This window comes from Heteronotia binoei, chromosome 15, assembly GCF_032191835.1.
Source record: "Heteronotia binoei isolate CCM8104 ecotype False Entrance Well chromosome 15, APGP_CSIRO_Hbin_v1, whole genome shotgun sequence".
NCBI classification, from domain to species: Eukaryota; Metazoa; Chordata; class Lepidosauria; order Squamata; family Gekkonidae; genus Heteronotia; species Heteronotia binoei.
The window spans coordinates 28,641,896-28,666,194 of NC_083237.1; the positions used below are offsets into that span (position 1 = coordinate 28,641,896).

At 43.6% G+C, this 24,299-nt stretch overlaps 1 protein-coding gene across 2 annotated transcripts in view; it reads left to right on the top strand.

Annotated features, from left to right (window-relative positions):
• ALDH16A1 (aldehyde dehydrogenase 16 family member A1) overlaps nt 1–24,299 on the top strand; it is a 94,161-nt gene that overhangs the window by 23,884 nt on the left and 45,978 nt on the right. For both annotated transcript variants that reach the window (XM_060255704.1, XM_060255703.1), the window contains exons 6-14: nt 2,209–2,286; nt 4,239–4,423; nt 4,818–4,970; nt 6,149–6,346; nt 7,681–7,779; nt 9,601–9,737; nt 10,080–10,185; nt 10,929–11,098; nt 20,945–21,112. In XM_060255704.1, the coding sequence (XP_060111687.1) occupies nt 2,209–2,286; nt 4,239–4,423; nt 4,818–4,970; nt 6,149–6,346; nt 7,681–7,779; nt 9,601–9,737; nt 10,080–10,185; nt 10,929–11,098; nt 20,945–21,112 (1,294 nt within the window). The remainder of the gene's footprint in view (nt 1–2,208; nt 2,287–4,238; nt 4,424–4,817; nt 4,971–6,148; nt 6,347–7,680; nt 7,780–9,600; nt 9,738–10,079; nt 10,186–10,928; nt 11,099–20,944; nt 21,113–24,299) is intronic.

A 24,299-nucleotide genomic window follows, 5' to 3' on the forward strand; every position in this document is an offset into this window, starting at 1 on the left:
AGCAAGCAAGGCCCTTCTTTGCATCACATTGCATGTCAGCAGCATTTTTGAAATTATTAACTTAAAGGGTCTATGGTGTGATTCCAAGAATAGTTAAGCAAGCACGTTGTGAGAAAATACAGTCAGTTTATGGCATAGTTGACAATATGTCTATTTTTAAATAGAAGAATAAACTTTTAACTAAATTGAAGTGGTCTGAGTATCAAAATCTTCTAAATTTTGTTTCTTAAAATGAGGCTTCAGATTATGAGCTCTTCTGCCAGTAGGTAGAAATGTCTTTTTAGGTTTTGGCTAAGCAGGATTGGCATTTGGAAGACCACCAAGGACAACTGTGCAGAGAAAGGTAATAGCAAACCACCTCTGCTTCTCACTTGCCTTGAAAGCTCTTGCTGGTTTCGCCATAAGTCATCTGCAACTTGACTGCACTTTACACACATGCACACACACAGTTGAACAAACATTCTGCTGGGATATGGGACCTTTAAGGAATTCTTTATATCCCCTTTGGACACTGGGTGTACTGTTTTCCACTTTGGGAGAAGAAAAATGAAACTGGCATATGACTCATCCGTTGGAAGGGAAGGTGGCATGGTATAGCTAGATCTTGTCAGTCTTAGTTAAGTCTTTGGATGGGAGACTTCCAGGAAGGCTGCTGAGGAAGACAATGGCAAACCACCTCTGCTTTTCACTTTCCTTGAAAGTCCCTTGCCGGGGTTGCCATCCGTTTGACGGCACAGTACACACACACAGCTTATCCATTACACTGCATCTGGCGATCTTTGCGGACTCCGCTTCCTTCAGCTTGCGTGTTTGGAAGCTCTCTGGGGCGGGGACCTGGCAGAAGTCCGGCAGCTGGAGGCGGATGGGAGCACCCCTAAACGGTGTTCCACCCCCGCTCCCCGAAATGCGAATCTGGGAGCACCCTATGGATTGCAAAGCAGGTCTCTCTGCTGGGAGGGAAGGCTGCTTTTGCTCTTTCCCCAGGATCGGAGGAGCGCCTGTGGGGGGAGCGCGGCAGGGAGGAAAGCCGGACGAGAGTTGAGATTGGCCAGCCGCTGGCCGTGAAAGCAGCCTGAGGGGATAGGGTTGCCAATCCCCAGGTTGGGGGCAAGGGATCCCCCAGTTTGGAGGCCCTCCCCCCACTTCAGGGTCATCAGAAAGCAGAGGGGAAGAGGGAAATGTCTGCTGGGCTCTCCATGATTCCCTATGGAGACTGATTCCTATAGGGTGTAATGGAGAATTGATATAGGGTATAATGGAGAATTCTCGGGTGTCTGGGGCTCTGAGGGGCTGTTTTTGGAGATAGAGGCACCAGATTTTCAGCATACCATCTGGTGTCTCTCCTCAAAACACCCTTCAAGTTTCAAAAAGATTGGACCAGGGGGTCTTATTCTATGAGCCTCCAATGAAGGTGCTCCTAGCCGTTATTACCAATGGAAAGGAAAGGTCCCCTGTGCAAGCACCAGTCGTTTTTGACCCTGGGGTGACGCTGCTTTCACGTTTTCACGGCAGACCTTTTTAGGTAGTGGTTTGTCATTGCCTTCCCCGGTCATCTACACTTTCCCCCCAGCAAGCTGGGTACTCATTTTACTTCCTGTTTCCGGCAGTGGCATTTGGGGGAAATGATGCTTCCGGCAGGTGGCGCAGGGAAAACGATGTCACAGGAAGTGATGTCACTTCCTGTTTCCGGCGGTGGCATGACGTCACCGGAAGTGATGCCACTTCCTGTTTCCGGCGGCGCGCGCTTTGCGCGTGCACACACACATTCATTCCCCCCTCAAAGTGTCCCTGGCTGGCCTGCAGATATTATGGCCACCCTACATATTCCATTAACTAATTTCTCTAGCTTGCTGTTAACTGATTTACATAGGGATGTCAAAAGTGGGCTGGAAAAATCCAGAATATTAAGGAGAGGGTGGGGTTTGGGGAGGGGAGGGGAGGGACCTCATCAGGGTGCAGTGCCTTAGAGTCCACTCTCCAAAGCATCCATTTTCTCCAGGGGAGTTGATCTCTGCCGGCTGGAGATCAGTTGCAATTCTGGGCTATCTTTAGGCCCCATCTAGAGCTGTTGGCAACCCCCTGTGTTCCATTGGCATCCAAAGCAGTAGCTAATAGCTTATGAGAACTTGAACTCTGTAAATAATAAGTATTAAATGCTCTTAAAGGTGCAACTGAATGTTTCCTGACAGAACATAACCCTTCCCATAGGTGTTGTTGCTGTCCTCATCCCGCGGAACTTTCCTCTGCTGACTCTGGCTTGGAAGGTGTGTCCAGCACTGGCCATGGGTATGTCCTTTCCTCTGTTGGTGCAAGCATTATTATTATGGGTGAGATCCAGCCAGCTATCCAATTCTCCTCCGCTCTCCAGCCCCCATCCCACATGGCTTCTGCCATGATCCCTGTCAGAGCCCTCTTGCGTTGTCAGAGGGGGGCACTGCCCATTACTTTTTCACTGGCAGAAAGGCTACCTTGGTCCATCTCTGTGTTTTAAGGGAAAAGGCTTAGGAGGTGTATGCAAATCTATATATGCCCTTTGGTAGGAAGCCAGCTTTTAATTTTGCAGTCCAGTGTAAACAAGAATATAAGACCTATGGGAGCCAGTTTTGTGTAGTGGTTAAGTGCACAGACTCTTATCTGGGAGAACCGAGTTTGATTCCCCACTCCTCCACCTGCAACTGCTGGAATGGCCTTGGGTCAGCCATAGCTCTCGCAGGAGTTGTCCTTGAAAGGGCAGCTGTTGCGAGAGCTCTCTCAGCCCACCTCACAGGGTATCTGTTGTGGGGGAGGGAGGAGGTAAAGGAGATTGTGACCGCTCTGAGATTTAGAGTATAGGGCAGGATATAAATCCATTATCATCTTCTTCAAAATCTGTGTAGTCCAGCATCTAATTTTCTGCAACAGCCCTCCAGAAGCCCTCAAACAGAGCATGAATGCAGCTGATTTTCCCTGTTGGTTGCCCCTATCTTCTCATAGTTGAGGGGATACTGCCTCTGGAAGTGAAGGTTCCATTGAGCTATCACAGCTGATAGTTCTGTCTTCCAATAATTTGTACAATCCCCCTTTTTAAAAAGCCAGTAGCTCCCCACAGCATATATTTTTGTGGCAGCAAATTCAATAAACTTTAAGTTGCACTGGGTGAATTCCCCATGAGTCATCCTGTTTCTAATGTTAGAAGAGAGAAAAACCTACCTCTGTCCTTTTACTTACCTACATTTTTAGAAACGTTTTTCGTCCCTCTCCTTTTAGCTGCCTATACTTGCAAACAGTTTTCTTTTTTTGTAGAAAAAAACCAGTAGGAGCTCATTTGCTTGTTTGGCCACGCTGCCTGGCCTGGGAGCACGGGGCTGCCACATGGAAGGTCAGGCCAGTCAGAGCTCTGGCTAGCCCTGCTTGCAAATGTTAAATTGTATCTGCCTTGCATAGTTTGTATTCAGCCACTATGGTGTAGCTGGTTTGGGTACTGGGCTAGGATCTAGGAAACTGTGGGACGTATCCCGGCTATGCTTTGAAGCTTTCTGGATGACCTTGGGCCTGTCACCTTCTCTCTCAGCTTATTCTACCTCACAGGATTGTTGACAGGGCTTTTTTTTTTTTGTAGCAGGAACTCCTTTGTATATTAGGCCACACACCCTTGATGTAGCCAATCCTCCAAGAGCTTACAGGGCCTACTGTAAGCTCCAGGAGGATTGGCTACATCAGATGGGTGTGGCTAATATGCAAAGGAGTTCAAGCTACGAAAAAAGCCCTGATTGTTGGTATTGTGAGGATAAATAATTTGAAGGAAGGGGAAAATGACGTGCCATAATGAGCTCCTGGGAAGAAGGGTGGGGACAAGAACGTATTCTATGAAATAATAATTATCATCATCTGTTTCTTGTACTCAAGGGGAAGGGCAGTGGAATTTTGCTTGGCTTCTGCATGCTGCCCCTTGAATACCTGCAATCAGCACGAAGCCATTATGGGGGCAGAATAGGGTTGTCAGCTTGGAGTTGGGAAATCCCTGGAGATTTGGGGGGGAGCCTGGGAAGGGTGGAGTTTTGGGAGAGAACTCAGAGGGATATAAAAGCCATAAAGCCCTTTGTCTGAGTCTGCCATTTTCTCCTGGGAAATTGATCTCTGTAGTCTGGAGATCAGTTGTCATTCCAGGAGAACTCCGGGCCCCTTCTGGAGGATGGTAACTATTTGCCTGGGCTTCTTCCAGACATTTCCAAGCCTTTCTTTTTCTCCTCGTCAAACAGGGAATACAGTGGTGCTCAAACCAGCCAGCTCAACCTGTCTGACAGCTCTGCTCTTGGCCGAGGTCTGCACTCAGGCGGGGCTTCCTCCTGGAGTCCTCAACATTGTCACGGGTGACCAGGGGCTGGGCAAGACATTGGCCACCCATCCAGGCCTTGACCAAGTGGCTTTTGCCGGTTCTGCTGAGGTAAACTACTTGCTCTGGGAATCTAGGGCATACTCTCAACATCTCAAAAGAATGAAGTTTGTGGGCTGGAAATGACTAAGTGAATGATCTGTGGTCTCCAGTTCAAATCTTGCCTCAGCTGCAAACCTTTTCAGTGGCTTTCAGCCAGCGCCTCTTTCTCAGCTTCCGCTGCTCCCTTGCTTCATTACAATATGGAGACTGCCCTTGCTGGCTGTTACACAAGATTATGGTGATAGTATATATGAACTCTTTAATAACAGAAAATGCTATAAATGTGCTTATTGGTTTTTCAAAATTCATGCATTGCATTTAATGGATGTGGGTGAAGATGTGGCACAAAAGTAGACCTGAAAGCACTTTCTTAGTGAATGCAGCATCTGTTTTGCCCCTCTAGGCAGGTCGCAGCCTGCGCTGTGCAACTGCTGGGACTGGCAAGAAGCTTTCTTTGCAACTTCAAGGGAAATCGCCCTTCATTGTCTTCGACTCTGCTGACTTGGATAGCGCTGTTGATGGGCTGGTGGATGCCATTTGGCTGAACCGAGGACAGGTATGCTTGGTCAGGGGGGATTAATAGACCCAAGAGGGCACGTAGGAAATGGCCTCTCTTTTTATTTGAATGAATGGCAGGCTTACCCTATCACTGGGTTGCCAATCTCCAGGTGGGGCCAAAATTACAGCTGATTGCCAGATGACAGAGATCTGTTCCTCTGAGAAGATGGCTGCTTTTTGTAGGCATGATGGTATTATGCCCACTCTCCCCAGGATCCACTTCTAAATCTCCAAGAATTTCCCTGTCTGGAGTTGGCAACCCTATCCCACCGGCAGCTCATAAATTCTGGCCATTTCAGCAATTTTATTCCCACCCTCAGCAAATTCTCTTCCTGAGATTTTTTTCCCCTGAGGTTTCCTTCCTTGGAGGTTTTTAAACAGAGGCTAAATGGCCATCTGACAGCAATAAGGATCCTGTGAATTTAGGGGAAGGCATTTGTGAGTTTCCTGCATTGTGCAGCGGGTTGGAGTAGATGACCATGGAGGTCCCTTCCAGCTCTATGATTCTATGATGTAGCTATCAAATCTTCTCTCTTCTGAAGAAAAAAAGTTCTCTGAGACAGCCTTCTAAATACTGCATGTGCAAATGGACAGAAAGATGTAACACTGATATCCCATTAAGCCTGCAGGCATGTGAGAGGCAGGGTGGTATCATAACTACAGTAGAGGAGAGAGATTCAAGTTCAACTCTCCTGCCGGTTACAAAGTTTACTTGAGAATTTGGGCCAAATACTATTTCTCAATACAGTTTACCTCACAGGTTTGCTGTGAAGATAAAAGGGGAGAAAACAAAGGGCAGGAAGTGTTTTAGTTTTATTTAGTACAGCATTTGATTAATGTAGTTTTTTTCTATTTGTTGGTTGCTTTAAAGTGTGATGTTAAATTTTGTATTTTTTTAAATATATTTTATGGCTATTGCTTTGTTTACATTGTAACCCCCTTTGAGTACCATGAGGCAGAAAGACAGCTAATAAGAATTCTAAATAAGAGGTAACTTAATTTTTTGAAAGCTGCTGATTATTTTAATAATGCCAGCTTTCTAGATCCTGGCTACTTGGGAAGTCATTGGCATGTATTTGTGTAAAAAAACAAAATTAAACTTCTGGTCACTGGAGAATGAGTAGTCCTTAGAGCCCAGCAGCTGTCTGATCTATTTTGTGTTTCTTCCCCGCTTAGGCCCACAATGCCGGGTCTCAGCTGCTCCTGCAGGAATCCATTGCCAAAGATTTCATTCAGCGCCTGAAGCGCCGGATGGGCCAGCTGCGTGTGGGAGACTCCCTAGACAAGGCCGTGGATCTGGGTGCCTTGGCTGATGAGAAGCAGCGAGACACCATCGAGAGCCTTGTGGAGGAAGCTCGGGGAGAAGGTGCTGAGGTGAGCAAGGGGTGCTGCGTGGGAGGCCTTTTGGGTCCTCTGCAGGGTAGAATAACTTCAGTCATGGCAACACTGGCAACCTGTATTGATTTGTTTTCACTGAATTTTTGTCATCCTTTCAGCCAAATATTAACTTCTAAAAGAAGTTAAGGGTTTGGGGGCCTCTTGAACTGTAGTGGCTTCCTTCAAAGAATTGAGTTGTTTGGCGAAGTACTTGAAAGTTCCATTAGCGAGAACTTGGCTAGCTTAACCCTTACAGGACTACAACTCCAAGGGCTCCATGGGAATAAGAAGTTAATCTTCGTGACTTCAGTGTAGTCCCATTCTTGTGGATGGAGCAGGGACAGGGGGAGGAGAGTCAGTAGCAGACTTGGGTTGTGTTAATAGGGTTGCCAACCTCCAGGTGGGGCTTGTACATCTTATAAAATTATAGCTCATTTCCAAACTACAGAGATCCCCTGGAGAAAATAGCTGCCTTGGAGGGTGGACTCTATGGCACTGGGTCCCACTGAGGCCCTTCCCCAGGCTTTACCCTCTAATCTCCAGGAATTTCGCATCTCAGAGTCTCTCAGTGAGATTCTATATTATACATTCTAAACCTGGTAAAAATGCACCTTGTTTTAGTATTAACTGATATGAGATTCCTGTTGGGGCAGGGAAGGGTAGAAAAGGCTTAACTGTGCAGATGAGTTCCAAAAAGAATAGTAACAGGCAATTATAATAATAGCGATCATAAGAACACTTTCTTGAGAATTCCTGTTTCTTGGGAATACCTTGAGAAATTCCTTTTGAAGACACCTGAAAAGGATTCTGTGTAGACCTGTTTGAGAACTGGTTTGGCACAGTGACTAACAGCAGTGGAGTTTAATCTGGAGAACCAGGTTTGATTCCCTACTCCTCTATATAAACGCCTGCTGGGTGACCTTGGGCAAGTCACAGTTCTCTCAGAGTTGTTCTCTCAGGAGCAGTTTCTGTCAGAGCTCTCTCAGCTCCACCTACCTCACAGGGTGTCTGTTGTGGGGAGGGGAAGGGAAGAAGATTGTAAGCCGCTCTGAGACTCCCAAGTTAAGGGTGGGGTATAAATCCAGTCTCTTCTCTTCTTTAGGATCATTGTTTAGAAATGCGGCTCAGCTCAAAAAGTCTGAGAGTGGCTGATTTAAGTATTTAATGCAGATGTTGCTCTTAAGAGGTTGGGAACTGGAGCATCTGGGTTTTCTGCTGGCAGGTGGACTCTGAAGAACCTAGAGATGTGGATGCTGAGAACTAAAGTTTCTGCAGTGAATGAGAAAGGAGGCTTTTGAGTCCTGCTGGTCATGCTGTTTTTTTCCTTTTAGATCTTCCAGGCCTGGGCCGCCCTTCCTTCAAGTGGGCGCTTCTACCCTCCAACCTTAATCACTGGTGTGCACACGACCTCCCGTTGCGTCAGGGAAGAGGTATGAGGACACGCAGGGTTAATTTTTACTAGGGCCGGTTCCTGGATTCCCCCCCTTTTCAGTTTTAGATACAGTAGTAGTGAAGAATCCCTGAGCACATGCAGAATGCCTTTTTGTCACCACTTCGTCATCCCTGCCTGCTCATTTGTGTGTCACAATAAACTGGTTAATAAACAATGGCTTGATCATCAAATCTTTGTGACATCTGAAAGCAGATGGCCTGAGAAAATGAGTCTTGTTGGTTGACTGCAAACAAAAGCTTTGTTGCTGGTTGGCTAAACCCTGTCGCTAGTTTCACTGTCTGATTTCACTGCCTCCCTGCAGCCACAGTGGCCTCGGAGATCACACTGCAGGGAAGGGTGTCTTCCCAACCAGGAGGGCCAGAGAGGAGGCAACTTGACCATGGTTGGTTTCTTACATTTGGCAAACCATGTTTTCAATAAGCTGCCTGAACACAAACAAATGGCAGGACTTTGTGGCAAGTTTCAGCCCCAGCCAGAGGTGGATTGAGCCATTCAAATAGTCCAGGAGCTGCTTGGCTCACTTCTGACCTCTTGTGGCTTAGGAGGAGATGACAGGGAGACTGAGTTTTTTTGCTGCTGGCTAAGTCCCAGTGGTGCTGCAGGGTCTCAGCTTGTTTTTATCCTAGCTAACAGCTGGCCTTCCAGGGGCTGGCTGCCCATTAACTATCCCACAAGGCAGCAGGCCATTCTTGCTCTTCGTGACCTCCCAGCATTGCTGCTCCAGCCCAGCTTGGAATCTGACCCTCAAAGCAACAGGAGGCCTAACTGTAGAACTTCCATGTTGCCTTTCATTGCCCTTGGGACACCCCTGCAATCTTGTGGAGTGTGTCTGGAAATATAGTGAAGTCTGGCCCAGGGGTGGCCAAACTTGCTTAATGTTAGAGCCACATAGAATAAACATCAAACGTTTGAGAGCCACAAGACATGGACATCAAATGTTTTAAGGAGGGAGGCAAATAGATGGGGAGGAAGAGAGAGGCGGAAAGAAAGCAACCTTAACTGTAAATGCATTCTTCAAGCTGCTAGCCAGTGGGGGCTTCGAGAGCCACACTATGTGTGAAAGAGTCACATGTGCCTCCTGAGCCACAGTTTGGCCACCCTTGGTCTGGGCCATTTGGGGAAAGTAGAGACCTCTTGTGGCAGAAATAAAAAATGTCGTTGGCATCAAATGATAACAGTCTTCTGTTATTAATTGGTTTATTTCACTTGTAGTCTGCTTTTTAGAGACTCAAGGCTGATGGCACATTTAATGCCGTGCAGTATGAATACTACTGTACATGCAGCCCACAATGCTTTAGAAGTGGAAAATACATACAGTAAACCTGGGTGAAAACGTACAACGCAAGCCAACAAAAAACAGCATGATCAGTAGTGCCATGATTAATGTAGTGTTTCCTATTAGCTATGGCCTTTGACCCACCCCCCCTGCTCTTCCTCTGGATTTCCATCCTTTGACTTCACACATCCTGCCACTGATATCTTTCTGTTGAAACCAATCCAGTTGTTACAAAGTAAGAAGGAAGATTTTGATGTTCCCCTGAATGCTTCATCAGTCTGTGCATTTTATGCAAAAAAGAAAGGCAAAGTTGGGCGGGGGGGGGAGCTATTTACTGTATTTTAGGCTTTCTTGAAATGTAGCCTAGGAATCTCTGTAAGAGATCAGATGGCACTGGATGTCAAACAAATTTCAAGATGCATCTCAGTTTCAGGTTATCCTGGGAGGTACACAGTTGATTCCAGAATCCTTCCTCTTTCTCCCTTTGTTTCTTCAGGTTTTGATTAATAGCTTAAATTGCAGGTATTTGGACCTGTTCTGGTATCATTGACTTTCCGGACAGCCAAGGAAGCAGTGGCGTTGGGAAACAGCACCCCCTATGGGTTGGTTGCCAGTGTGTGGACAGAGACACTTCCACTAGCTCTGGAAGTCGCCCACAGGTAAGCTTCCCTATCTCTTGCTAGTATGTTTAGTGATAATCATTTGGCTGTAGGCTGTGTGCTTTGCAGGCAGAATGGCCCTGAGCCCAAACTGATCTGTGGTCACAAGTGTTTGGGGGGGGGGGTACATACCTATACCTTCCTTTTTTGGACATTCTGAAGAGCAGCTGCCAGTCAGAGCAGACGGTGCAACTCAAAAGGGGCCAGTGAGCTGCCTTGACATAAAGTAACTGCTCCCTGGGATACAGAAATCCAGTTTTGCTTTTCCTCCTGGCCCCTTGATCAGTGCCGTGGCTGATGATCTGCACCTGAGTCTCCCCTCCCCCAATTCCACCTTCTCAGTTTGCAGGTTGGAACAGTCTGGATCAATGGCCACAACATGCTAGATGCTGCATCTGCGTTTGGAGGCTGCAAAGAAAGTGGCTATGGTCGGGATGGAGGCAAAGAGGTTGGTCGGGCTGAGATTTAACTGGGGAGAGGGTGGGGCCAGTGCACCTGCAAGTAAGCAGGTGTGATACTCAGCATCTCCAGTTAAAGCAATGACACTTGCTCAGTGGCTGGGGAGTGACCTGTGTCTCCTTGACATGGCACCTGTGGCTTTTCTGAACGCTGTTTCCCAGGGCTTCTTTTATAGCAGGAACTCCTTTGTATATTAGGCCACACACCCTGATGTAGCCAATTCTCCAAGAGCGTACAGGGCCTAGTGTAAACTCCAGGAGGATTGGCTACATCAGGGTGGTGTGGCCTAATATGCAAAGGAGTCTCTTCTACAAAATAAGCCCTGCTATTCCCCAACATGATACCTGCCCCATGTTTCAGAAAAGTGGGCAGGGCCTTTGCCTGTGGGGGCTTGTGATTGGCAGACAGCTTCCACCTTGAAATGGTTGCTGCCAGGGAAAAGATGTAAGCTGCAAGTCCCTTGCCTGGGACTGAAAGAAATGTGGCTCTTTTGGCTAATGGTGATTGTGAATGTGGCTCTCTGAGTTAGAGGGTCTCTGGTTGTGGGGAAAGGCCAATCTGCTACCAGTCAAGAGGAAACAATAATGGTTTAAAAGGACCATCTGAGTCAGGATTAGATAGCATTGTAGGCTAGTGCGGGGACAGGGGGGTGTTATGGCTGCTCAAGACTGAAGGACATACGGTTTAATAGATCTGTCAATTTAAATAGGAATCCTTTCTTTCTGCCCTCAGAGCCTTTATGAGTACGTGAGACCAACCTGGGAGATCCGCCGATGCTCCAGCGCCGTGGACGTCAACTGCAAAACCTTTGCTACCTCGCAGGGGACTGGGGCTCCTCTGAATCTTGGAGAGAAAAGAGTTCCACATTCCATAGCTTCTGATCCAGAAGGAAATATCCCCAGGTGAGAGCAGGTGTGATTATTCGTACTGCTGGATCTGGCGTTAAAAACAACCCTGTGGTATACCGGCTAACAATGTTTAGTAAAACTTTTAAAGAGTCATATAATCTTTTGTACACATTATAAAGAAGTTTAACGTTACAACATTACAAGAAAGGTCCATCCAATGAGTACCCGGATATAGGCTCATTTCGTTAAAAAATAGGAATACTCCTGAGGAAGGCTTTTTTTGATGAAATGAGCCTACATCTGGGTGCTCATTGAATGGACCTTTCTTGTAATATTGTAATGTCATACTTCTTTAGAATGTGTACAAAAGTTTATATGACTCTTAAAAAGGTTTTACTAAACATTGTTAGCTGGCATATCACAGTGTTGTTGTTTGTGTTGCCTGTAATATGAACTGTGATCCCAGGTTGTTACTTAAAAACAACCCCACAGCCAATGGAGCTGAACGGCCTCTGCAGCAGGGACACCACTGCCATGGGGGCTTCTCACCGGGGCCATGGCCAGTGGGCATGGAAACAGACGTGGGCTGGCTTTATAACTTCTCCCACGCCACTGCAGGTGATGGGCAAGCCTGTGGCTGCCGGGCTTGGCTTTGCTGGCCCTCTGAGGCAGCAGCCAACCCATGAAACTTTCCCAGGATATTAATGCCCAGGTCCTGCTCCCATGCCCCAAATACCCAGATTGCATCAGACTCTTCTGTTAGGAGGACTCTTTAGATGCATGCTGTATTTTATTTTTCTTATATACAGGAGTGTGGTTTTTTAAAAAAAATACAGAATTGGCTTTGAGGCTGTGTGGTAGGACAGCAGACTGCTGTTCTGGTGGTCTCTTTCCATTAAATAATAATAATAATAATAATAAATTTTTATTTATATCCCGCCCTCCCTGCCAAGGCAGGCTCAGGGCGGCTTACAAGACATGATAGATATACCATGATATAACAATAAAATACAATAAATGCAATAAAATAAAGTTAAATACAGGTTTTAAATTTAAGTTAAATAAATAATTTAAAACCGATATAAATTAATGGTTTCAGTACATATATAAAGATGGCTAGGTATCATTGCCAAGATTCCATCTTAGAAGGCAAGTTGGAAGAGGGCGGTTTTACAAGCCCTACGGAACTGGTTAAGATCCTGCAAGGCCCGCACCTCCTCTGGCAGCTGATTCCACCATTGGGGAGCCATTATCGAAAAGGCCTGCTCCCTTGTTGTTTTTAGCTTGGTTTCCTTTGGCCCAGGGATTTTTAGAAGATTTTGCGAACTAGATCTCAGTGCTCTCTGGGGAACATATGGTGAGAGACGGTCCCTTAGGTAGGCAGGTCCTCGGCCATATAGGGCTTTAAAGGTAATAACCAGCACCTTGTAACGAACTCGGTACACAATTGGCAGCCAGTGCAGTTCCCGCAGCCTAGGCTGCACGTGTTCCCACCGAGGTAGTCCCATTAGCAGTCTGGCTGCTGCATTCTGACTAGCTGCAGTTTCTGAGTTCGGTACAGGGGCAGCCCCATGTAGAGGGCATTACAGTAGTCCAACCTCAAGGTGACGGTTGCATGGATCACTGTTGCCAGGTCGCCATGCTCCAGGAAGGGGGCCAACTGCCTCGCTCTCCTAAGGTGCAAAAATTCTTCATTAATAGAAGAAGAGGAAGAATTGCAGATTTATACCCCGCCCTTCTCTCTGAATCAGAGACTTGAAGCAGCTTGCAATCTCTTTTATCTTCTTCCCCCACAACAGACACTCTGAAGTGGGTGGGGCTGAGAGGGCTCTCACAGAAGCTGCCCTTTCAAGGACAGGAGCCCTTACAAGAGCTATGGCTGACCCAAGGCCATTCCAGCAGCTGCAAGTGGAGGAGTGGAGAATCAACCAATATTCTCCCAAATAAGGGACTTCCGGGGTTGGAAAATGGAGAGCTAAGTTGCTTTTCCTAACGGGGGCAGGCTGGCACTTCTGTTCAGGGTAGTAAAAGGCATATTAATGCCTTCTGCCTATGTTTCTCAGCTAGATAATTGTCCAAGATATGCACAGATACTTTGAGGAGACATACCTTGACTGAAAGGGAGCTCCTTTGAGGCTTTGAGGGATCTCTGGAGAGAAGTTGCATATTCATCGTCTGCAGAAGTTTTTAGAGTCATCAATTTGGCAAAAGCTCATCAGGATCCAAACCTTCTTTTACAATTTTAAACATCTAATCTACAAAGGACTGGTGTTAGTTTGGTTAAACTACGGAAAAAAGGTACTGATTGCTATCTCTTCATTCCGGGACTAATTAAAGTTAAACAAAACAAAAGTAAAAGGTGGGAGTTGGAAATACTGAAAGCCTGAAAGGAGAAGAAGATAAGGGGCTAAATTTGAACTTTGTAAACTTATTAGACAGTGTTAAAAGAAGAAAGGAATTTATTGTTTAGTCTATCTGTGGTTGAGGAGGCACCTCCAGCGTTACAGATCTGCAACGTTCATAGTCATCACAGGAAGTATGTCAGATATCGTGAGATTTCTCTACCAGTGAAACAAGATTTGAAGGCAAGAAAAGCAGGAAGTATTGGAGGAAGAAGAGGGAAGTCAACGAAGCAAACAGCCTACTCTAGGATTATCATACCAGAGAGAAGCATCAGTGGCCATTGTTGTTGGGAGGACTAAGTTTTAATATTGTTTTTAAAGTGATTGGGACATTAAAAATTGGTGGCGTTAACAGATTTGGCAATTAAAAATTATTACTGTTGGATAGTAGATAAGAAGAATTGAACTGGTAAAAGGGGAAAAAGAATTTTTTTTTAAAGTGAAGCAAAACTTGTGACTCATTTTGGGAGAAATAAAAACTTTAAACATTAATATCTGAGCCTGGGAGGCTCAGTGAAATTGGGTGCATTGGAAAGGGTAAGGTTCACTTTATCAAACCTGATGGTTCAAATTTAATTTGGTGAGATCAAAATTTTTGATTTTTTTTTTTTACATCAGACCCAATACAAACTCGTGCTAGGTCTACTTCAATAGAGAAAATGCAAGCCCAATTAGATGCAATGGAAGCTAGGATAATGAAGGGGGTGAAAGAAATGATAACTGCCTCTAAAAAAGAAATTTAAAAGGATATTGAGGACTCAAAGAAAGAATTAAAAAAAGAAATAGAGAGTCTCAGAAATGATACTGTGGTAATAACAAAGAAAGTACAAGAAGTGGAAGAGAGAGTGAAAACACATGACTGCACCTTGTTAAAATTACAAGAAAAAGTGACAATTCATGACTGCAAATTGATGGAAACTCAGATCCGTCTGAGAGGTATACCTGAAGATGAAGAATCAGACTTGAAAGAATACATAATAAAAATAATAGCAGAATTTTTGGAGGAAGATCCTGAAGGGAATAGAAATATGTATGCCTATATGTATAGAGTAAATTCACTCTATGCAAAAAAGAACAATCTGCCAAGAGATGTGGTCATAAGATTTATGACAAAAGAAATGGTGGGAAAGATCATGAATAAAAACTTTGAAAAGTCATTGACAGTGGGAGTCAGTAGAGTAAGAATTATGAAAGAACTGCCAAGACAAGTGCTAACTGACAGAAAGGCATATAAAAATTGACAGAAAAACTATGTGACAGTGGAATGAGGTACAGATGGATAATACCTGAAGGTTTGAGCTTTGAACTTCAAGGGAAAAGGATTACAATCACAAATACACAGGAACTGCGTAGATTTTATGAAGAAAAAAAAGAATTTGCACCATGATGGATTACAAATTGATATCTTGGAATGTAAATGGACTAAATTCACCACAAAAAAGAAAGGCAACATTTCATTGGATAAAAAAACAAAATTGTAATATAGTATGTTTGCAAGAAGTGCATATTAGACAAAAGGATTACAAATTTTTATGGAATGAACGATTGGGACTAGAATTTTTTACATTGGCTGAACAGAAGAAGAGAGGAGTAGTTTTTTATGTTAAACAAGAATTAGACCCGAAATTGGTATTTAAAGATAAAGATGGAAGATATATAGCAGTAGAAATTACTTGGAATGCCAAAAAGACCTTGTTGTTGGGACTTTTTACTCCAAATGGTGCTAAAGACATTTTCTTTAAAAATATTACACAATATCTTGATGAAGTGACCTATGAGCAAATTTTATTGATGGGGGACTTTAATGGAACAATTCAGAATACGATAGATAGATCTGGGAAGAAAAAAAATGATAAAGAAGAGAAATTGCCAAAGTCTTTTTTTGAATTGGTTAAACAGGAGAGTTTGGAAGCTATATGGAGGAAGTTTAATCCTGAAGTACGGGACTATACCTTTTTTTCAGCCAGACACAGCTCTTTTTCTAGAATTGACATGTTGTGGGGTACTAAAGATTTGGGACATATAACGAAGAAAATAGAGATATTACCTAAAATAGGAGCTGATCATAACCCAATAATGTGGATTACAAAATTGTCAAAAAAGTCAAGAAGATGGAGATTAAATGAAGATTTACTACAAAATAAAGAAATAGTGACACCTCTAGAAAATGAAACCAAAGTGTCCTTCCAAGTAAATGACGGAGAGGATATAGAATTTCAGACGGTATGGGATGCCTACAAGGCAGTAATGAGAGGATTATTAATAACATTGAATAATAAAGACAAGAGAGCAAAAGATAAACAGATGTTGGACATTCAAAATGAAATTAAGAAAAAAGATGAATTAAAGAAAAGACCAGGAAAAAAGAAAATTATAAGGGAGATTACAATATTGCAAGCACAAATCAGATATCTGTTAAATAAAGAATTGGAATGGAATTTGAAAAAATTAAAACAGAAATCTTTTGAGGGAGCAAATAAACCTGGAAAATATTTAGCCTGGCTATTGAAGAAAAAGAGAGAAAGTAAAATTATTAATAAAATTGTGGCTGATGGAAGAGAGATGGTAGATCAAGAAGGAATAGAGAGAGAATTTTTTAAATATTATGCTAAACTATTTAAAAGCGTTAAAGTAAAGAAGGAAAAGTTGGAATTGTATTTGCAGAAGATTAAAATAGCACCCTTAACTGATTAAATGGAAAAAGTTTTGAATGATCCAATTGAAAAAATAGAAATTGAAGCAGCGATTAATGCAATGAAAATTGGAAAGGCACCTGGACCAGATGGATTTACATCAAATTTTTTAAAAAGTTTAAAAAAGAATTAATACCGAAACTTCAAAAATTAATGAATGTGATAAGAATAAATGGGAAAATACCAAATACATGGAAGGAAGCAGTAATTTCGTTGATTCCAAAGGAAGATAGAGATGTCACTAATGTCAAGAATTATAGACCAATCTCATTATTAAACAATGATTATAAGATATACACAAGAATCTTAGCAGAACGGGTTAAACAATATTTAATAAACTTTATAAAGGAAGACCAAGCGGGTTTTCTCCCTAAAAGGCAAATAAGAGACAATATTAGAACTGTTGTAAATATTGTAGAATACTATGAAAGACATCCAGAGAAGGAAGTTGCATTATTCTTTGCAGACACAGAGAAAGCTTTTGATAATTTGAATTGGGACTTTATGTTTGCAGTAATGGAGAAAATAAAGTTGGGGGAAAACTTTATAAGAATGATAAAAGCAATTTATATTGAACAACGTGCAAGGTTATGTATAAATGCAGATCTTACAGAAGAAATGAAAATCAGCAAAGGTACAAGGCAAGGTTGTCTGCTTTCACCATTGTTGTTTATAATGACTCTTGAAATCTTATTGATGCAAATACAGGATGATGAAGAAATTGAAGGAGTGAGAATTAAAGGATTTTCCTATAAATATAGAGCATTTGCAGATGATATAATGTTTATAAATGAAAATCCTATGCAAGTAACACCGTTGTTGTTAGCCAAAATAAAAGACTTTGGAGAATTGGCGGGACTTTATGTTAATAAAGAAAAGTCAAAAATTTTGTGTAAAAATATGCAAGTAAGTAAACAAAAGGAATTGCAGAGATTAACGGGATGTGAAATTACCCCTACAGTAAAATATTTGGGCATGGAAATAACAATGAAGAATATTGATTTGTTTAAAAACAATTATGAAAAAGTTATGGCGTAAAATGGGCGTAAAATGGACGAAGATATGATAAAATGGAACAAGCTTAATCTGTCACTGCTTGGTAGAATAGCTGTAATTAAGATGAACATTTTGCCGAGAATAATGTATTTGTTTCAAACTATTCCGATTGTGAAAGACAGTAAACAATTTAATAAATGGCAAAGAAAGATTTCAGAATTTGTATGGGCCAGGAAAAAAACCAAGGATTAAAATAAAAGTTTTAACAGATGCTAAAGAAAGAGGAGGATTTCAACTACCCGATTTAAGATTATATCATGAAGCAGTTTGTCTAGTGTGGATAAAAGATTGGGTGACTCTGTTGAATAAAAAACTTTTAATGTTGGAAGGTCATGGAAATAAATTCGGCTGCCACGCTTATATGTACTATGGAAAGAAAAAGTCGGATGGTTTTTTTCTCACAATTATATAAGAAATAATCTACTAAATATTTGGATGAAGTACAAGAAATATGGTGATGAGAGAGAACCACCATGGATAGTGCCAGCAGAAGTAATAAGAATAACAGCTGAGACAGGAGAGGAAAAAGGGATGTCATATAATCAATTACTAAAAATACAAAGCGGTAAAATAGAATTGAAAACTGCTGAAGAGTTGAATAATAAATATGATTGGTTTCAAATGCAACAAATAAGTTTGGTGGAAAGCGATGTTAAAACTGAAGGAATAAGACGAGAACAAACAGAAATGGAAAAAGTTCTGCTTGGAGATAATGAAAAATTAATTTCGAAAATCTATGAGTTACTTTTAAAATGGTCTACAAAAGATGAAGTAGTGAAATCTCAAATGATTAAGTGGGCAATTAATGTAAATAAAGAAATACAGATGGACACATGGGAATATTTGTGGAAGAACTCTATAAAACTCTCAACGTGTCAGAGTATTAAAGAAAACTGTTTTAAGATGATATATAGATGGTATATGACTCCCAAAAAGTTGGCAAAGATGAACAATAAGATGCCAAATAGATGTTGGAAATGTAAAAAACATGAAGGTTCTTTCTACCATATGTTGTGGACTTGTGAAAGAGCGAAAAAGTACTGGCAGATGATTCAACAAGAGATTTCTAAGATCTTGGGATACAAATTTAATAAAGTTGTAGAGACTTTTCTGTTGGGATTACAAATGGAAAAATTTCCAAAAGAAGATTGAACTTTAATTTGGTACTTGCTCTCAGCTGCTAGGACATTGTATGCGCAGTTGTGGAATCAAGAAAAAATACCAGAGAAATGGGATTGGATTGTAAAAGTTATGACATTGAGTGAAATGGACAAGTTGACAAGAACCTTAAGAGACTATGATTTAGAAGTATTTAAGATGGAGTGGAAAAAGTTTAGAAGATACGTAGAAAAAGTGTGGAAAATAAAAGGACATTGGACAATTTTTGATAATGACTAAGTAATGAAGCTTTTGTCTTGTTCCCTGCAACCATGGTCGTGATTCAGCAAGGGAAGCGTAAAACATTCTACTCCCCTCAGAGTGCGGAAGAATTCCTGAGAACTTTATAACTATCAACTGTTGTGAACTCATCAAGGCCACAGGGAGGGAATGGAAGGTCTATGGAGACGTAATTATGTTTGGGCCTTAGATGTGTGCTGCTGCAAAAGAAAGGAAAGGGAGGAAGAAGGAGAATACACTGGATGGTCGCTTTAATCTATTACTATTCGCTCAACATTTTTTTTTCCCCGTTTTTTTGTTGCAAGGGGGTTCTGACGGTTTGGTTCTCTTCCCTTAGACTGTTTCACCCCAATGCAATCTACTTTTTCGAGAAGGCTGGGTTTGTTTGCCCTCTAATTTATTACTCATAGATAAATGCCTTCTTTTCTGGGAAACCCCCGTGCCGCCTTGACTCATTACCCAGATTTCCCCCCCCCCTTTGGAGAGAGTCTTTTTTTTTTTCTTTCTCTCTTCTATACCCCTTTGCCTAATAAACTTTGACTGCATTAAGATAACTGGCACGTAATGGATCACCGCAGCTACTCTTACGGCTATTAGATAAGTTTTGCCTGTAGATGGCCTGCCCTGCATCTCCCACTTATGGAACTAGGACAGACTGAGGGATTTGTAACAAGGAGAGTGGACTAGGATTTGGGACAACCAGGTTTGAATCTTTGGTCTACATGGGTGACTTAGGGCTTCTCACTTATCTTAACCCCAGGGGTCTCCAAGTTTTTTGAAATCCTGACACAGGGTGGCAGGTGCAGCCACAAAATGGCTACCCTAAGAGGTGAAACCAAAATGTCCCCAAAATGTCAGGAAGTGAAGTTATGCATAGCTCTCATAGTAAATGTTCAACATTGAAGGCAGAAACTCTGTTGAATAGGATGCTTCTTAATCTGCACAGCCAATCAGAACCCCTGCTGGGCACAAACCCCACATGGCGCTGCCCACTTTCTAAAAACACTCAGTGGGTGCCAGGGAAGGAGTTGGTGATTGACGTGGTGCCTGGAGGCACCGTGCTGGGAAGTCCTGGCTTGACCTGCTTCACAAGGCAGATGTTTTGTGGATAAGGTAATAATAATAATAATAAATTTTATTTGTATCCCGCCCTCCCCGCCAAGGCGGCTCAGGGCGGCTAACAGCATCTATACATGTACAACAATAGGTAATAGATAAAACTTAGTTAACAATAAAAACATCTAAACATTATAAAAACCCGTTAATAATTAAAAAAAATTTAAAATTCACAGTTTGAGTTAAATTAATCTGGCAGCATAATAATATTCTGACGCTGGTGCCTGCCAGTGTAAGTATCTATACTGACGAGAGTCTTGAGACACAGCTACTCTAGGTCCTAATTCAGTAACCGGCATACGCTTGTTTAAAGAGGACTGTTTTGCAGGCCCTGCGGAATTGGTCGAGATTCTGCAGGGCCCGCACCTCCTCTGGGAGCTGATTCCATAGGACCGGGGCCGCAGCTGAAAAGGCCCGCACTCTGGTGTTTTGCAGCTTGACTTCTCTCGGTCCAGGGATAATCATTTTGTTTTTCCCAACTGATCTCAGTGCCCTCTGGGGTTCATATGGGGAGAGACGGTCCCTCAGGTAGGCTGGTCCTCGGCCATATAAGGCTTTAAAGGTAATAACCAACACTTTGTACTGGACTCGGTATGCAATTGGTAACCAGTGCAGTTCGCGCAGCCCTGGCCGTATGTGCTCCCATTTCGGGAGCCCTAACAGTAGCCTGGCTGCCGTGTTCTGCACCAGCTGCAGTTTCCAGGTCCGGCACAAAGGTAGCCCCAAGTAGAGGGCATTACAGTAGTCCAATCTTGAGGTGACCGTTGCGTGGATCACTGTTGCGAGGTCGCGACGCTCCAGGTAGGGGGCCAACTGCCTTGCCCGCCTCAGATGGAAGAAGGCTGACTTGGCAGTGGCTGCTATCTGGGCCTCCATTGATAATGAAGGCTCCAGCAAAACACCCAGATTCTTTACCTGGCGCGCTGGTTTCAATGAGGCGCCATCGAGAGCTGGGAGAGCTATTTCCCCTCCTAGAGCGCCGCGGCCCACACAAAGGACCTCTGTCTTCGCTGGGTACAGCAGGAGAGAACGATGTGATCAGCTACTTTGGAAGAAGAAATGGAATAGAAATTTAAAAATAAGCATAAAGATAGGAGGCACCCTCAGAGAACTTCAATTCCTAAAGTTGTTTTTGGGGGAATCCTTTAGATTGGTGGAACTAGCCTGAACACGATCACTGTAAGGCAGAGGACTTGTCCCTTGATCCTTGTTCCTGTTTGTTCATATGCTGGCAGTGTGGACCAAACTTACAAGCTGTACTATGGGGGAGTCCAGAAGAGGCCGGACTCTATGAGTTCCCAAGCGGTCCTCGACCACGCTGGCAAAATCCTGGCCTATGTGGCAGACGGGAGCATCAAAGATATCCGTAATGCTGTGGAAGTGGCCCACAAGGCTGCCCCTGGGTGAGTCTGACTGGGGAATTGGGGGGAGGGGATGGGACAAGTGGGGCCTGTTGCCCAGTTGAGAGGGGGCAATAATGCCCCTGGGTGTTTCCCCACACATGTGCACACAAAGAACTTTTGGCTGGGTCCATGGGTCTGTTCTACTATTGATGGGGCCTCCCCCTGGTGTTAGGAATATCTTGCCCTGAAGGAAAGCTCCACTATCAGCATAATGGAATAACTCGATCTTTGCCCCCCCCCCTCTCTCCATGAAGACTACAATTCAGGGGGCAGACAATGACCTTTTCCTGTATCAACTGAGGTCCTGTTTTGTTCCCTCACACTTCTAGATCCGGCCCCTGTGCCAAGATCACAGTCATTTTCTGTAGCTGAACTGTTCTTTGGAACACCCTTCCAAAGAAGTGAGTAAAAAACCACTTCGCTGTCCAAGTCTCGGAACGTTTTTTAGGCAATTCTGTTCCAAAGTGGTTTTTTTGCTTAAAAAAAATGCATTAAACTCAGTGAAGGCTTTGTATATTTCTGTTGTTTTTGGCTCCAGTGGTTTCAGGCAGTGTATGTAGGCAGTGCTACTATTGATTATTTCCTGCTTGAGGTGGTTATGATGGAAGGTTTTGTATTGTATTTTTTTTTTGTAATATCATTGGCAGCTGCTTTCAGAAAGCAGGATACCTTTTAAATAAATAAATAATAAACTGATGGACAGACAAAAGAAAGCACTTCTTCACCCAAGACTTCAATTTAAATTGGGTGGATGACAGACAGACAGACAGACAGATAGATAGATAGATAGATATCCCACCTTTTCTAAAGGCTGACGGAAGCTCACAAGTCATAATTAAAAACATTGCAATATAAAACTCCAGATAATGCCCCCCCTCAACTGTGCTCCTGACCTCGTTTAAGGAGGGTGAGCAGATATATCTAAGTGAATGCATGCAGATTTGGAACTGCTTTTTACCAAGTCAGACCGTTGGTGCATCTCACTCAGTATTGCCAACTTTCCCCAATGCCTGCCCTGTGAGGTCTTTTTGCTGGCGATTCCAGGGACGGGGAACCTTTTGCAAGGAAAGCAGGTGTGCTCTGCTGCTGAGCCACAGCCCCCATCCCGGAACCTACCCTTAATCACTAAATTCTGGCTTTGGACCAGGTGGGTGAGATTTGCAAGGTGTTTTTGGCATGGGGGCGGGAGAGTGACAGAGACTGTGTTAGAAGGAAAAGCAAATCTTCCTTCTAGGTCCTGAAAGCACCACCCCTTGCAGCTCTGTAGACTTCAGGTAGCTAATCCCCAAGAGTTATAGAGGACTAGAGGCTTGGGCTCACCCCCATCTTTCTCTTGCTTCCATTTGTTGAGCAGTTTTGGGAATCCGGCTTAGAAGGAAATACTGGCAAATGTTGACTGGCAGCAATAAACTGAGCCTGACTTCCCGAAACTTCCCAGAAATGGGGTGTGGTGGTTCAGAAACTTCCCAGAAATGGGGTGTGGTGTTCACCGTCCAGCAGGTCAATGCTTGCTCCGCCTGCGCACAGGCTCTCATTTTGTCTCCTGCCTTATCCATAGCACTGTTTACCCCCCTGGGCTCGTGTCGGGGAGCAGGAGGCTTTCTGGGCCTTTGCCATGTCGATTGCAGCTGGACTTTGAGCTGTTTGTTGGATTTAACCTTTCCTGCCGGCATGGCCTCTCTGAGTTTTTCCTCCCTCTGACAATCTGCCAGCAACAGGCTCAGCTCTGGGTCTCTCGTCATGAAATACGTTGTGGGGAAGAAAAAAAGAGATGTTTTTGCCCTGACCTTGATAGCCCAGGCATGCCCAATCTTATCAGATCTCGGAAGCTAAGCAGAGCCGACCCTGGCAAGTATTTGGATCCAAGGAATACCAGGGCTGGGAGGCAGAGGCAGGTTATCAAGCCACTTCTCTGAATGTCCTCCATGATCCAATAGGAGTCGCCGGAGGTCTTTGTGATTTCCAGGCATAGGTGTCACATCTGAACGTCTCTTGCCTTGAACACCCTACCAAGTCACCATAAGTTGGTTGTGACTTGACAGCACTTTCCAACACCGCTTGGCTAGCCCAGCCTTGCCAGATCTTGGAAGCTAAGCAAAGCCAACCCCAGCAGGTATTTGAATGGGAGACCTCCAGAGAATACCAGAGATGGGAGGCAGAGGCAGATTATCAAGCCACTTCTTTGAATGTCGCTGTGACCTCCAGACCTAGGTGCACGCACACAGAAATGCAAAAAAAAGTTTTAAATGGGAGGAGGTGCCTAGTTTAATGGCATAGCACCTGCCAGTATTCTGTTCCTAGCCTCTTTTAGCAACATTCCCTCAACTGTACCCCACTCCCAGCTGTGATAGCAGAATCCCAACAATCAGGCCTTTTTTTGAGCAGTTCCGGCAGGCTTGGTGTCAAGGGGTGTGGCCTAATATGAGGCCTTCCTGGGCTTTTTCTACAAACAGCCCTGCGCAAATCAATGATGTGAGGGGTGTGGTCTAATATGCAAATGAGTTCCTGCTGGGCTTTTTCTACAAAAAAAGCCATGCCAATAATATTAGCACAGTGATGCTCACTAGTTTGGGAGTCACATGTGGTTTTTTGATGGCTCCCCTCCCCTGTTAGGTCTTCCATTTCCTAATGTGGCACCTACCTTATGTCCCAGGAAAGTCTCAAGCATATCTGGTGGTATAAAATTTATAAAAAGTGGACAAGGCTAGGGCTTTTTTGTAGCAGGAACTCCTTTGCATATTAGGCCACACATCCCTGATGTAGCCAATCCTCCTGGAGCTTACAGTAGGCCCTGTAATAACAGGATTGGCTACATCAGGGGTGCTTGGCCTAATATGCAAAGGAGTTCCTGCTACAAAAAAGCCCTGGTTAAATCCCACTTGTTCTTTGGTGAAAACCATACGCAATGAAAAACAAAAATTACTAAACTATTAAAGAGTACATCAAGTCTAATGAAAAAGTGCATTATCAGTGCTTTAATGTTGATACTCTAAAATCACGTTCTGCCTTGTACATGAAAAGGACCATGACAGATTCCAGATGACAACTGATTCCCCCTAAGATAGCAGCTGTAACCGAAAAGACCCTGCTTGGTGCCCCAGCTGGTCCTGTATCTTGAATAAGTAAACAGGAAGAAACGGACGGACGGATCCCACAGGACTTTGTCTTGGAAGGACTGCACATGATT